Genomic DNA, 13,409 nt, shown 5'->3' with positions numbered 1-13,409 from the left:
GAAAAGACTCCGGCTAAATTAGGGAAACGACCGTTTTAATCTGTAACAGTCGGTAAAAAACATTAAAACATCCCCAGTGACGGCTTCTGAAGCAGAAACTGCCCGAGCGAACATGTTCCAGCAGGAACGAGAGCTGAAATCAACACCTGCAATCAAGATCACAGCTTTCCCTGACGTTAGCATGTAGCTGCATGTAGCTTAGTTAGCAGTAGAATGACTGTGGCGTGACTTAAAGCAGCAACTTTTACCACAAAAAGTCTCTAATTAAAGTGTAATTCTGATGCAAAATCATCCCGTGTTCATTTTCAGCACTTACTTTTTTCCTGTAACAACTATTAAGGTAGAAATCCAGGAGAGTCGCTAACAGCTGGACGTGGCTAACAGTGGTTAGCTCGGGGCAGCACGGTGAAGGCATTCAAAGGTCTTTTTTAACCACTAATGCTGCTGAAAATAACAGCAAACCTCTGCAGCAGCATGAGAAGAGTCCCTACACACACAACAAAGCGTCATCAGCGTAGTTAGTGAAGCCAGAGTTTATTAAAGAGTGTTTTAAAGACTTACCTACTGGCCCCTGTACCAGCTCCTCTCATAGTAAAGTCCATTACAGTGGAAGGAGCCCATTGGTGCTTTGTTGTGTGTGTAGGGACTCTTCTCATGCTGCTGCAGAGGTTTGCTGTTATTTGCAGCAGCATTAGTGGTTTAAAAAGACCTTTGAATGCTGTCTCGACGGTTTATTTGATGATTTAAGTGCCGAAAAAGACCCTGGGATGATTTTGCGCCAGAATTACACTTTTAATGCTCCTAAACCAGAAAATACACGATTGAACATTTCCAGCTGAAAAATCACAAATAAAGGCTTTTAAAACAAAAACGGCACTGTACACGTAGCTACATGCTAACGCCACTGGAACATGTCCAATCGTGTAGTTTTTGGTTTGAAAGTCTTTATTGGGGATTGTTGCGGTGAAAAATACTGCTATAATGTGACTCCAGTCAAAAATCACCAACTTAATCTGTGATTCTTTTTAACCGTCTAACCATCTGTGGACGCCAAAACATTGATGCCTGCGCGGTACGCCAGCAGGTGTGATTTAGCATCTTGTGTTTGTGAGCCTGCTGACCTCTGACCTCTCGTGGTCCTCTCAGGAGATCAAGAGGCTGATGATGCAGCAGAGGAACAGCGGCTCCAGCAACGAATCCACCAAGACCATCATCACCAAGAGGTAGAACATGAGGAAAAACTGTCTGAGATCACAGACCACAGAGCTGAAAGGTCAACCCGTGTGTCCAAGCGCTAACTGGGACGTACTGTATCTCCCTGTGTGCGTTTGCAGTTACAGGAACCAGTACCCTCTCCTGGGTCTGCTGAGCGACGACTACCACTACACCTCGCCCGTCAAAGAAAACAAGACCATCGTCATCGAGAGATCCGGACGGATGATCAAACAGGTAACGGAGAGTTTGCAGGAGGTCGTAGGACGTATGAGGAGAAACCCTCAAACCCGCTAAATTCTGACCGCCAGAGCAGTCGCACCGAATTCAACAGTTACGTTAGGAAGGGTGGGACCCAGAGGTCAGGTGACCCTTTCGAGGGCCGGTTCAGAGCCGGTTCCACTCCCGCTGTGCCTCCGTCCCGTGCCCCGTGCTTTAGGGTCCTTGTCCCCCCCTCCAGGCCCGTTTGTACTCACACTACCTGGGCCTCGGAGAATGCTTCTTGCTGCCTATACGTCATCACGCCGTAACACGTCACACGCATTGATGACGTCATGGCGATGCGTGGCTTTGTTTCCAGATCTTTCCGTAGACCTCGGAGTTTTTGTGCGTCTTGTCGACTGTTTTTGAATCTTTTCATCGACCAAATCTGCAGTAAACACTCCACCTCCGCATCACACCAACGTGAACCTTTCACCGCCATTGTTTGAAATGTTCGCGCATGGTCCCTCCTTCTTTTTTCTACGTCCCAACAGGCGCACAGGAAATGACCTCAGAACCGCCGTAGGCCTCGCGCTCGTACACGTGCGCACGCTCATGCTCGTACACGTGCAAACGTGCTTTACTAAAGCCCACCTCTCCCAAACGGGCCGTGGACGGCAAGCGTGCCGCTCCTAGACGCGGTACAGTTGCACTCACACTGGTCAAAGGAACCAGACTTTAGCAGCTCCTTGTTCTTGTCGTGGTGTTTCTTCTGTTTGATTCTTTGGTTACAGCCACGGTGACAAACCTTTACCTTCACACACAGATCATCTGCTGAAAGCTCCTGTCCTCCATCTTTCTTTGGGTCGTTTTTGGGGAGGGGTGGATTCAGTGTGTCTGCAGAGACTGGCAGCAGGGATGCTCATGTGTGTGAACAGAAAAGTAGACGTGGATGTGTTTTATACTCACGGGCCAGCTCTCACAGAACCTGGATATGATCTTAGGGGACAAATATAATTACACCACGGGCCAGATTTGGCCCACGGGCCTGAGTTTGACACCCCTGAGCTAAACCATGAAAACAAGTGCGACCTATAGTCCGGTAAATACGGTTTCCTGTTTGGTCTGAGTGTTTTTGTCCCAGAGGAGCAAAGAAACCAGAACATTTTCACATTTAAGGAGCTGAACTCGGAGGATTTTGAAAGATTAACTGCGTCTGTGTTTTGCTTATTTCGAAACAGGAAATCATTACAAGCCCTTAAAGACACACTGCTTCTCTCCGACAGGAATGATCCAACGCCAAGAAGACCCAGACGTCGCCCGCCCCCCCGCATGCTCCTCCCCCTCATCCTCAGGGCTCCCCGGGTTGGTGGTGGTTGAAGTATCCCCCTCTCTCTCTCTCTCCATCGTCCCCTTAAAGTCAGGATCATTGGTTTTGACCAAATTGGGCTGGTGACTGTTTCTATTTGGGCTTTTTTTATTTTTAAGGAAACAAATAATCAGAATCTTGGCAGAGTGCTCTGCAGCCGCTCCGTCGTGTACTGGAGTCAGGGGGCGGCAGTGACATCGGGCCGCCCCAGCCTCCAGTCGTCGCTAATGCACGTTTAGACGAGAGCGGCTCCCGCTAGCATGTAGCATGAGCTCCTCCTCAGAGCCACCACCGCCTGGCGAGCCCAGGGGACGAGGACTTGGACGTGTTACCGTGATTGCATGTAAATATGTTTGTTTATAAAGCGTCAGAGGGGCTAAGTGATGTTTCCTCCAGTGTGACTGTGGAGCAGAGACGGTTTGAACCAGGGCCGTGTAATAAAGACGGACGTAGCCTCTGGGTCTGAACAGGGGAGTCGAACCTGCGCTCCTGTTAATGTCCAGCAGGGGGAGACTCCACTTAAAGCTGCATTCTCTCTAATGTCCAGCAGGAGGAGACTCCACTTAAAGCTGCATTCTCTCTAATGTCCAGCAGGAGGAGACTCCACTTAAAGCTGCGTTCTCTCTAATGTCCAGCAGGGGGAGACTCCACTTAAAGCTCTGTCTCTCTAATGTCCAGCAGGGGGAGACGCCACTTAAAGCTGCGTTCTCTCTAATGTCCAGCAGGGGGAGACGCCACTTAAAGCTGCAGTCTCTCTAATGTCCAGCAGGGGGAGACTCCACTTAAAGCTGCATTCTCTCTAATGTCCAGCAGGAGGAGACTCCACTTAAAGCTGCATTCCCTCTAATGTCCAGCAGGGGGAGACTCCACTTAAAGCTGCATTCTCTCTAATGTCCAGCAGGAGGAGACTCCACTTAAAGCTGCATTCTCTCTAATGTCCAGCAGGAGGAGACTCCACTTAAAGCTGCATTCTCTCTAATGTCCAGCAGGGGGAGACTCCACTTAAAGCTGCATTCTCTCTAATGTCCAGCAGGAGGAGACTCCACTTAAAGCTGCATTCTCTCTAATGTCCAGCAGGGGGAGATACCTGTACTCTTCTCATGCTACTGCAGAGGTTTGCTGTTATTTTCAGCAGTATTAGTGGTTAAAAAAGACCTTTGAATGTCTTCACCGTGCTGCCCCGAGCTAATCACTGTTAGCCACGTCCGGCTGTTAGCAACAGTAGCTCAGTTACACCCAAAAAAAGTGTTTTGATGGATTATTTGATGGGTGTAAGTGCGGAAAAAGACCCTGGGACACTTTAAACTAGTGATGGATGGGTCCAATTAAGCGTCCCATGTGAACTTTGTGTAACATTTTTTAGTCTTTTAACCCAAAACCACATGTTTTTCCTAATGTAACCATGTAACTGTCTGAATGGATGATAACGGCCTCCTGAGCCCGCTGGTAGGTGTAGCAGACGTCTTCAAACCCCTAAATATAAGACTGATGACCCCTGACTACGCCCGTTTAACGGAGCGATAATGTCCGTCCATATTTAGCCTTTAGCTCAGGGCAGCTTCAAAAAAACCAAGATGGCGACGACCCAAATGCCAAAGCAACGGGGGACATCCCAGTGGCTACGTCCGTCTTTATTACACATTAACATGTACGTGACTTTTTAAAAGGGTTTTAATCGGGTAGTTTGCTTTTGTTTTGTGCTGAATCTGTGTAATTGTCTTTAAAATGATCTTTTTTTTACTGTGATGCGTCTGGTTAGACTCTGCTGCATGGGTTCGGGTCTGGTCGGGTGAAATGCATTGTGGTCTGGGGGGGGGCGGGTGGAACTGGAGCATGGTTTGATGGGGTTTTATGATGGTGGAAGAAAATGTTAAAGCACAATATGATGTAAACTGTTATTCTGAGTTTTTTCTGTGTGAGTTTTCCTGTTCAGGCTCTTTGTGTCCACCGGGTTTCACCGCGCTGCAGTTAACTGAAGTTATTCGCCTTCACACCAGAGGCTGCTTATTTATTGATGCTCCAAACTATTGTCTTTACGTAGAGGCTGCCACAATGCAGACATGAGCGGCGCTTCCGTGTAACTGGAAACTGTAAAGTGAACTTTTGTCGCGGTAAAAGAAATTGGAATTAAGGCCCATTTCTGCTCTACTTTAGAGACGCATACGGATATGCAGCCTTCTGTGCGTCGTCTACGTCAGTCTCGTCCGTATTTCTGTCGTACCCTGAAAGCTGACGGATGCGTACAGATACTGAGCAAACGCTGCAGTACCACCTGAAATCGTGGGGGCAGTGTCGAGCACCGCACACAAAAAAGTGGCGTGAATATCCGGAGCGAGCGAGTCATCGAAGCCCCGACGGACGTCCTGAAACACTGAAAGAGACGTCGGTCGTCACTTTGTCTCATCTGTCAAACCAACGTGTGGAATTCTCCGTCCACACTCTGGGACGTCTTTAGTGTCTCACAGATCACCGCCGTCTACAACGCTGCCGCCATTTTTACTCCTTCTTAACAAACGTAGGGTGGTTATCCTGCAAAAGGACTAAAAATAGATGCAAAACCACCACAAAAAGATGCAAAATGACTAAAAATAGATGCAAAATCAGCACAAAAAGATGCAAAATGACAAAAAATAGATGCAAAACCACCACAAAAAGATGCAAAATGACTAAAAATAGATGCAAAACCACCACAAAAAGATGCAAAATGACAAAAAATAGATGCAAAACCACCACAAAAAGATGCAAAATGACTAAAAATAGATGCAAAACCACCACAAAAAGATGCAAAATTAGAAAAAATAGATGCAAAACCAGCACAAAAAGATGCAAAATGACTAAAAATAGATGCAAAACCAGCACAAAAAGATGCAAAATGACTAAAAATAGATGCAAAACCACCACAAAAGATGCAAAATTACTAAAATCATAAAATGCGTCCCGCGTGAACTCTGGGACGTCTTTAGTGTCTCACAGATCACCGTGGCGGTGCCGCCATTTTTACTCCTTCTTAACAAACGTAGGGTGGTTATCCTGCAAAATGACTAAAAATAGATGCAAAACCAGCACAAAAAGATGCAAAATGACAAAAAATAGATGCAAAACCACCACAAAAAGATTCAAAATGACTAAAAATAGATGCAAAACCAGCACAAAAAGATGCAAAATGACTAAAAATAGATGCAAAACCAGCACAAAAAGATGCAAAATGACTAAAAATAGATGCAAAACCAGCACAAAAAGATGCAAAATGACTAAAAATAGATGCAAAACCAGCACAAAAAGATGCAAAATTAGAAAAAATAGATGAAAAACCACCACAAAAAGATGCAAAATGACTAAAAATAGATGCAAAACCAGCACAAAAAGATGCAAAATGACTAAAAATAGATGCAAAACCACCACAAAAACATGCAAAATGACTAAAAATAGATGTAAAACCACCACAAAAAGATGCAAAATGACTAAAAATAGATGCAAAACCACCACAAAAAGATGCAAAATGACTAAAAATAGATGCAAAACCAGCACAAAAAGATGCAAAATGACTAAAAATAGATGCAAAACCAGCACAAAAAGATGCAAAATGACTAAAAATAGATGCAAAACCACCACAAAAACATGCAAAATGACTAAAAATAGATGTAAAACCACCACAAAAAGATGCAAAATGACTAAAAATAGATGCAAAACCACCACAAAAAGATGCAAAATGACTAAAAATAGATGCAAAACCAGCACAAAAAGATGCAAAATGACTAAAAATAGATGTAAAACCAGCACAAAAAGATGCAAAATGACTAAAATCATAAAATGCGTTCCGCGTGAACTTTGTGTAACGTTCTTTAGTATTTTAACCCAAACAACATGTTTTTCCTAATGCAACCACGTAACTTTGTGTGGTTTACCACGTGAGTGGATGATAACGCTGCAGACCCCTGATCTAAGTGCAGTTACTGTCGGGAACGTGCTTCATCAAACCGTCCCTTTAACGGTCGCCGCGCTGCGCCCCTAACCGCGCTGCGCCCCTAACCGCGCGGTTGACCCTCTGACCCCGTGGACACGGAGCTGAGTTTCCTTAGCGAGCCTGTAAAAACGACTGTCACTGGACCTGGAGCGCCTCACTGTGGCGGGGGCTGCCCTCCCTACACTGAAGCTAAACGAGCTGCAGACACATGATGTGTGGAGATGTATTTTTGTATGCAAACACTTTTCTTTCCTGTCCACTGGCTCCGCTGCCTCAGCCGTGATAGACTGTGATTAAAAGGATGAATGCATCTGCAACAGTGCGTCTGTGTGTGTTTTACTGCAGCGTCGACACAAACACGTCATAAATCAAACTTTGTTCACTAATGCACCCCCTGACAACGTAACAGGGTCCTTTATTAAGCCTTTAAAATACAGAAACACTGCTGCTGCTACGGTTCAACCATAACTCCTGATTGCATTTGTTTCCCACAGTTAGAACAGGAATGCTAAATATGAAATGGGGAATTAGGATCCATGCATGAGTCATATTTTTACATGATTCTCCGTATTTCTGTCCGTATCCTGAAAGCTCACAGATGCGTAAAGATACGGAGCAAACGCTGCAGTACCACCTGAAATCGTGGGGGCAGTGTCGAGCACCGCACACAAGAAAAGTGGCGTGAACATCCGGAGCGAGCGAGTCATCGAAGCCCCGACGGACGTCCTGAAACACTGAAAGAGACGTCGGTCGTCACTTTGTCTCATCTGTCAAACCAACGTGTGGAATTCTCCGTCCACACTCTGGGACGTCTTTAGTGTCTCACAGATCACCATGGCGGTGCCGCCATTTTTACTCCTTCTTAACAAACGTAGGGTGGTTATCCTGCAAAAGGACTAAAAATAGATGCAAAACCACCACAAAAAGATGCAAAATGACTAAAAATAGATGCAAAACCAGCACAAAAAGATGCAAAATGACTAAAAATAGATGCAAAACCAGCACAAAAAGATGCAAAATGACTAAAAATAGATGCAAAACCAGCACAAAAAGATGCAAAATGACTAAAAATAGATGCAAAACCAGCACAAAAAGATGCAAAATGACTAAAAATAGATGCAAAACCAGCACAAAAAGATGCAAAATGACTAAAAATAGATGCAAAACCACCACAAAAAGATGCAAAATGACTAAAAAAAGATGCAAAACCAGCACAAAAAGATGCAAAATGACTAAAAATAGATGCAAAACCAGCACAAAAAGATGCAAAATGACTAAAAATAGATGCAAAACCAGCACAAAAAGATGCAAAATTAGAAAAAATAGATGCAAAACCAGCACAAAAAGATGCAAAATGACTAAAAATAGATGCAAAACCACCACAAAAAGATGCAAAATTAGAAAAAATAGATGCAAAACCAGCACAAAAAGATGCTAAATGACTAAAAATAGATGCAAAACCAGCACAAAAAGATGCAAAATGACTAAAAATAGATGCAAAACCACCACAAAAAGATGCAAAATTAGAAAAAATAGATGCAAAACCAGCACAAAAAGATGCAAAATGACTAAAAAAAGATGCAAAACCAGCACAAAAAGATGCAAAATGACTAAAAATAGATGCAAAACCAGCACAAAAAGATGCAAAATGACTAAAAATAGATGCAAAACCAACACAAAAGATGCAAAATAAAATGCGTCCCGCGTGAACTTTGTGAAACGTTCTTTAGTATTTTAACCCAAAAAACATGTTTTTCCTAATGCAACCACGTAACTTTGTTTGGTTTACCACGTGAGTGGATGATAACGCTGCAGACCCCTGATCTAAGTGCAGTTACTGTCGGGAACGTGCTTCATCAAACCGTCCCTTTAACGGTCGCCGCGCTGCGCCCCTAACCGCGCTGCGCCCCTAACCGCGCTGCGCCCCTAACCGCACGGTTGACCCTACTGACCCCGTGGACACGGAGCTGAGTTTCCTTAGCGAGCCTGTAAAAACGACTGTCACTGGACCTGGAGCGCCTCACTGTGGCGGGGGCTGCCCTCCCTACACTGAAGCTAAACGAGCTGCGGACACATGATGTGTGGAGATGTATTTTTGTATGCAAACACTTTTCTTTCCTGTCCACTGGCTCCGCTGCCTCAGCCGTGATAGACTGTGATTAAAAGGATGAATGCATCTGCAACAGTGCGTCTGTGTGTGTTTTACTGCAGCGTCGACACAAACACGTCATTCATACAGAATCAGAATCAGAAAAGCTTTAGTGTCCTGCAGACGGGGAAAGAGTTTGTCACAGCAGCAACAGAATATTACAAAATAAGATCAAAAATAAGCAATAAAGCTAAATTTAAAAAGGGAAGAAATAGAAATAGACATTTATACATATTCACATGATGTAGTGCAGTTGTTCTTGTTTTGTAATAGTAAATAAATATGAGTTAACCTCACGCTTTCCTCACTTTCTCTCTTTAACCCTTTAACAGTTGACGGGTGGATCCTGTGTAAAACAATAAAAATGAAAACTATATTAATATCCAGAGTGTTGATAGAAAGTTAAAGCTTCTGTCTTTCATCTCGTTGTTTGTTTTTACGTTTAAAAATCCTTTGGATCGCTGTGTTTTTCGTGTTTATTTAGTAAAATTTGATGAAAAAACGTCAGATTTTTGTATTTTTTTTTACAAATTCACGACACAATTTCAATACTTTCACTAATTATTATTGTTTAACGACTCACGTAACGTTTGAGCTGAGGTTTCACAGGTTTTAGGGACGTGAAGCGTTTGAAGATTCTCCAATAACTAAATAAATAACATCACAATAAGTGTTGGGTCTGTGTAAATCATGAATAAGTCACAGAGTGTGGTCTTTACCTGCTCCGTAAAGTGTCCTGACATCACTGCTGTTAGGATTTGGTACTGTAAATAAAGTTGAATTGAATTGAAGTTGAAATATTTCAGAAATAAACTATGAATTCATTCATTTAAGCATTTAAAATGTTTGTTGTGCTGCTTTCATTTAAATATGTGTTGTTTTTGTAAATCCTCACATTTTGTTTTTTTTACATTGTGCACAGCAACATTTATGAACCAGGGCCTGACCTAAAGGGTCCCTGGGCCTGTGCCCCCTTCACACCCTGTGCTGGGGCCCCTGGGCCTGTGCCCGAGCCCTTAACCGTATGTGCCCCTGGGCCTGTGCCGGGCCCCCTTCAGACCCTGTGCCCGGGCCCCTGAGCCTTGAAATAATTCCAAAATAAACTATTCATTCATTCATTCATTCATTATTTTAAAATGTTGTTTTTGTGCACCGCAACATTATAAAAGCCAGGGCCCCTGACCTTATGGCCCCCTGGGCCTGTGCCCGGGCCCCTGGGCCTGTCCCAAGGCCCCTTTAGACCAGGGGTGTCAAAGTGATCCAGTAAAGAGACGCTGTGGCTGCAGGTTTTCATTCCTTGTTGTTGTTTGAAAAGCTGCAGCCACAGCGGCTCTTTACTGGATCACTTTGTCACCCCCCCTGCTTTAGACCCTGTGCGTAGGCCCCAGAGCCTGTGCCCGGGCCCCCTTTAGACCCTGTGCCCCCTTCAGACCCTGCGTCTCCCATCAGCTCCATCAGGACTGACCCCGTCCTGGAACAGCACTGGAGGAGCCTCGACCTCAGCCCCGTCTCCTGTACGGGACCATCCCTGCACCTGTGAGCGTCCCCCAGCAGAGGGCGCCGCCCGCCCGCGGCAGCAGCTCCCCGCTCCTCTCCCGGGGTCAGTGAGTGGAGCCGATGGAGCAGAGAGGCAGAGAATGAGGTCATCTCAGCTCTGTAGGGCTCGGCTCACTTGGCTGCTCGTCAACCATTTTGACCGGAGTGGCTGTTCTCAGAGCTCACATGGCCTCAGAGGACGCACATGCCGACGCCGACACACCGCCGCCGGGCCCGGGTGGCGTCTGATCACACGCAGCAGAGGGACAGAATGATCCGGTTTGATTTATGTTTGGTGGAAACCCTCAAAGATGATTCTGTGTCTTAAAAAAACAAGTATTTGAACGAGAAGAACTATGAATTTTAGATCACGCTGAGTAAAGTGAAGAACACGGTCTTTGAATGCACCGTTACCGTAGAACACAGTCTTTAAGTGCACCGTTACCGTAGAACACGGTCTTTGAATGCACCGTTACCGTAGCACACGGTCTTTGAATGCACCGTTACCGTAGAACACGGTCTTTGAATGCACCGTTACCGTAGCACACAGTCTTTGAATGCACCGTTACCGTAGAACACGGTCTTTGAATGCACCGTTACCGTAGAACACAGTCTATGAATGTACCGTTACCGTAGAACACGGTCTTTGAATGCACCGTTACCGTAGCACACGGTCTTTGAATGCACCGTTACCGTAGAACACGGTCTTTAAATGCACCGTTACCGTAGCACACGGTCTTTGAATGCACCGTTACCGTAGCACACGGTCTTTGAATGCACCGTTACCGTAGAACACGGTCTTTGAATGCACCGTTACCGTAGCACACGGTCTTTGAATGCACCGTTACCGTAGAACACGGTCTTTGAATGCACCGTTACCGTAGAACACGGTCTTTGAATGCACCGTTACCGTAGAACACGGTCTTTGAATGCACCGTTACCGTAGCACACGGTCTTTGAATGCACCGTTACCGTAGAACACGGTCTTTGAATGCACCGTTACCGTAGAACACGGTCTTTGAATGCACCGTTACCGTAGAACACGGTCTTTGAATGCACCGTTACCGTAGAACACGGTCTTTGAATGCACCGTTACCGTAGAACACGGTCTTTGAATGCACCGTTACCGTAGAACACGGTCTTTGAATGTACCGTTACCGTAGAACACGGTCTTTGAATGCACCGTTACCGTAGAACCCGGTCTTTGAATGCACCGTTACCGTAGAACGCGGTCTTTCAATGCAACGTTGCCGTAGAACACGGTCTTTGAATTCACGGTTACCGTAGAACACGGTCTTTGAATGCACCGTTACCGTAGAACGCGGCCTTTCAATGCAACGTTACCGTAGAACACGGTCTGTGAATGCACCGTTACCGTAGAACACGGTCTTTGAATGCACCGTTACCGTAGAACGCGGTCTTTCAATGCAACGTTACCGTAGAACACGGTCTTTGAATGTACCGTTACCGTAGAACACGGTCTTTGAATGCACCGTTACCGTAGAACACGGTCTTTGAATGCACGGTTAACGTAGAACACGGTCTTTGAATGCACCGTTACCGTAGAACCCCGTTTTCATTCACATGTCTGGATGTCAGAGAAAATGTTTTCTTCGCCAAAATTGACTTTGGAGTTATATTAAAATATTAGTATCATACTTGCATTCATGCTAATAAAGCGAGAGAGAGAGAGAGAGAGAGAGAGAGAGAGAGAGAGAGAGAGAGAGAGAGAGAGAGAGAGAGAGAGAGGCAGACTGGAGTGGGTAATGGGGAAGCATTGATTATGGCTGTTAACTCGGGCTCTTTGATGTGGATAATGCAGTCTCTCTCTTCCTGCCTCTGCACCGCCTTTACACTCTAAAACCCCCGGGCCTCAGAGGATATTGGGTTTACAGAGAGAGAGAGGGAGGGAGAGAGAGAGAGAGAGAGAGAGAGAGGGAGAGAGAGAGAGAGAGAGTTTACGTCACACTGGGGACGGAAAGTTGAACGTGACAGGAGGAAGTTGGGCGAGCGTGTGAAAAAGTCATAATTGTGCACACACACGAGTAAAAAATGACTTTTTAATGCAGTAAAGTGTATTAATATACAAACATTTATAATTCAGAGGGAACTAGAATATTTGAAGTGAACGTTTTAATATTTGCACATTTTATTCATGTAATAAATTCACTGAATAAGAAGAGAACATGTTATTAAACCGTATAAATCTGCAAATACATGATTTATAGTCTCTGCACATTCACTTTAAAACACTAATTTAAGTCTTTTTTATCACGGATGACTCATTTCTAGTTAACTGCCAGTGCTAAAGGTAATGCTAACTGTGAAGCTAACTTTCAGACTAACTGCCAGGCTAACTGTAAAGCTAACTTTCAGACTAACTGCCAGGCTAACTGTAAAGCTAACTGCCAGGCTAACTGTAAAGCTAACCTTCAGACTAACTGCCAGGCTAACTGTAAAGCTAACCTTCAGACTGACTATAAAGCTAACCTTCAAACTAACTGCCAGGCTAACTGTAAAGCTAACCTTCAGACTAACTGCCAGGCTAACTGTAAAGCTAACTGCCAGGCTAACTGTAAAGCTAACTGCCAGGCTAACTGTAAAGCTAACCTTCAGACTAACTGCCAGGCTAACTGTAAAGCTAACTGCCAGGCTAACAGATTCAGTGAGTGGTAAAACCGTTGCCTGTCTGAAAAATGTCCTACCATAGTATCAGTCTTGTTTTTGTTCTGTGCGTGCGACACACCGTCGCTCTGTTCTGTTATTTACTGAATGTTTTGAGCTTCACGCCGTAAATAAATGAGCGAGTGAATGTTTTTAAAGGGTTACAGGACAGATGCACATCTCTGGTGCTCAGAAGTCTCTTAGAAATCAGTGATTCAGCATGAGGAAAGTTTAAAAAACGACCGATCGACTACAGGAACCTTATCCCAGAAGGATCAGCTGATGTGTGCCTGACAGAAGACTCAGGCCCAGAA

General features: G+C 44.8%; 1 protein-coding gene and 1 long non-coding RNA gene across 3 annotated transcripts in view; one reads left to right on the top strand and one right to left on the bottom strand.

Moving 5' to 3' along the window:
• pof1b (POF1B actin binding protein) overlaps positions 1-2,838 on the top strand; it is a 25,209-nt gene extending 22,371 nt beyond the window's left edge. Inside the window, exons 11-13 of one of the 2 annotated variants that reach the window (XM_083926892.1) lie at positions 1,147-1,223; positions 1,335-1,449; positions 2,700-2,838. In XM_083926892.1, the coding sequence (XP_083783018.1) occupies positions 1,147-1,223; positions 1,335-1,449; positions 2,700-2,705 (198 nt within the window). In that variant the 3' untranslated portion in view covers positions 2,706-2,838. Of the gene's footprint in view, positions 1-1,146; positions 1,224-1,334; positions 1,450-2,654 lie in introns of both variants that reach the window. The other variant, XM_083926891.1, reaches the window with a different exon arrangement.
• A 1,761-nt stretch (positions 2,839-4,599) lies between these two features.
• On the bottom strand, positions 4,600-9,628 carry LOC310956610. The gene is made up of 2 exons (XR_014593485.1): positions 6,620-9,628; positions 4,600-5,739 (listed from the first exon to the last, which is right to left on the bottom strand). It is a non-coding gene; the product is annotated as an uncharacterized lncRNA (long non-coding RNA).
• Between the last annotated feature and the right edge of the window lie 3,781 nt (positions 9,629-13,409).

Source organism: Echiichthys vipera, assembly GCF_963691815.1.
Source record: "Echiichthys vipera genome assembly, chromosome: 14".
Taxonomy (NCBI): Eukaryota; Metazoa; Chordata; class Actinopteri; order Perciformes; family Trachinidae; genus Echiichthys; species Echiichthys vipera.
The sequence above is the reverse complement of the archived record's forward strand: the minus strand, read 5'-3'. Positions and strand labels throughout refer to the sequence as shown.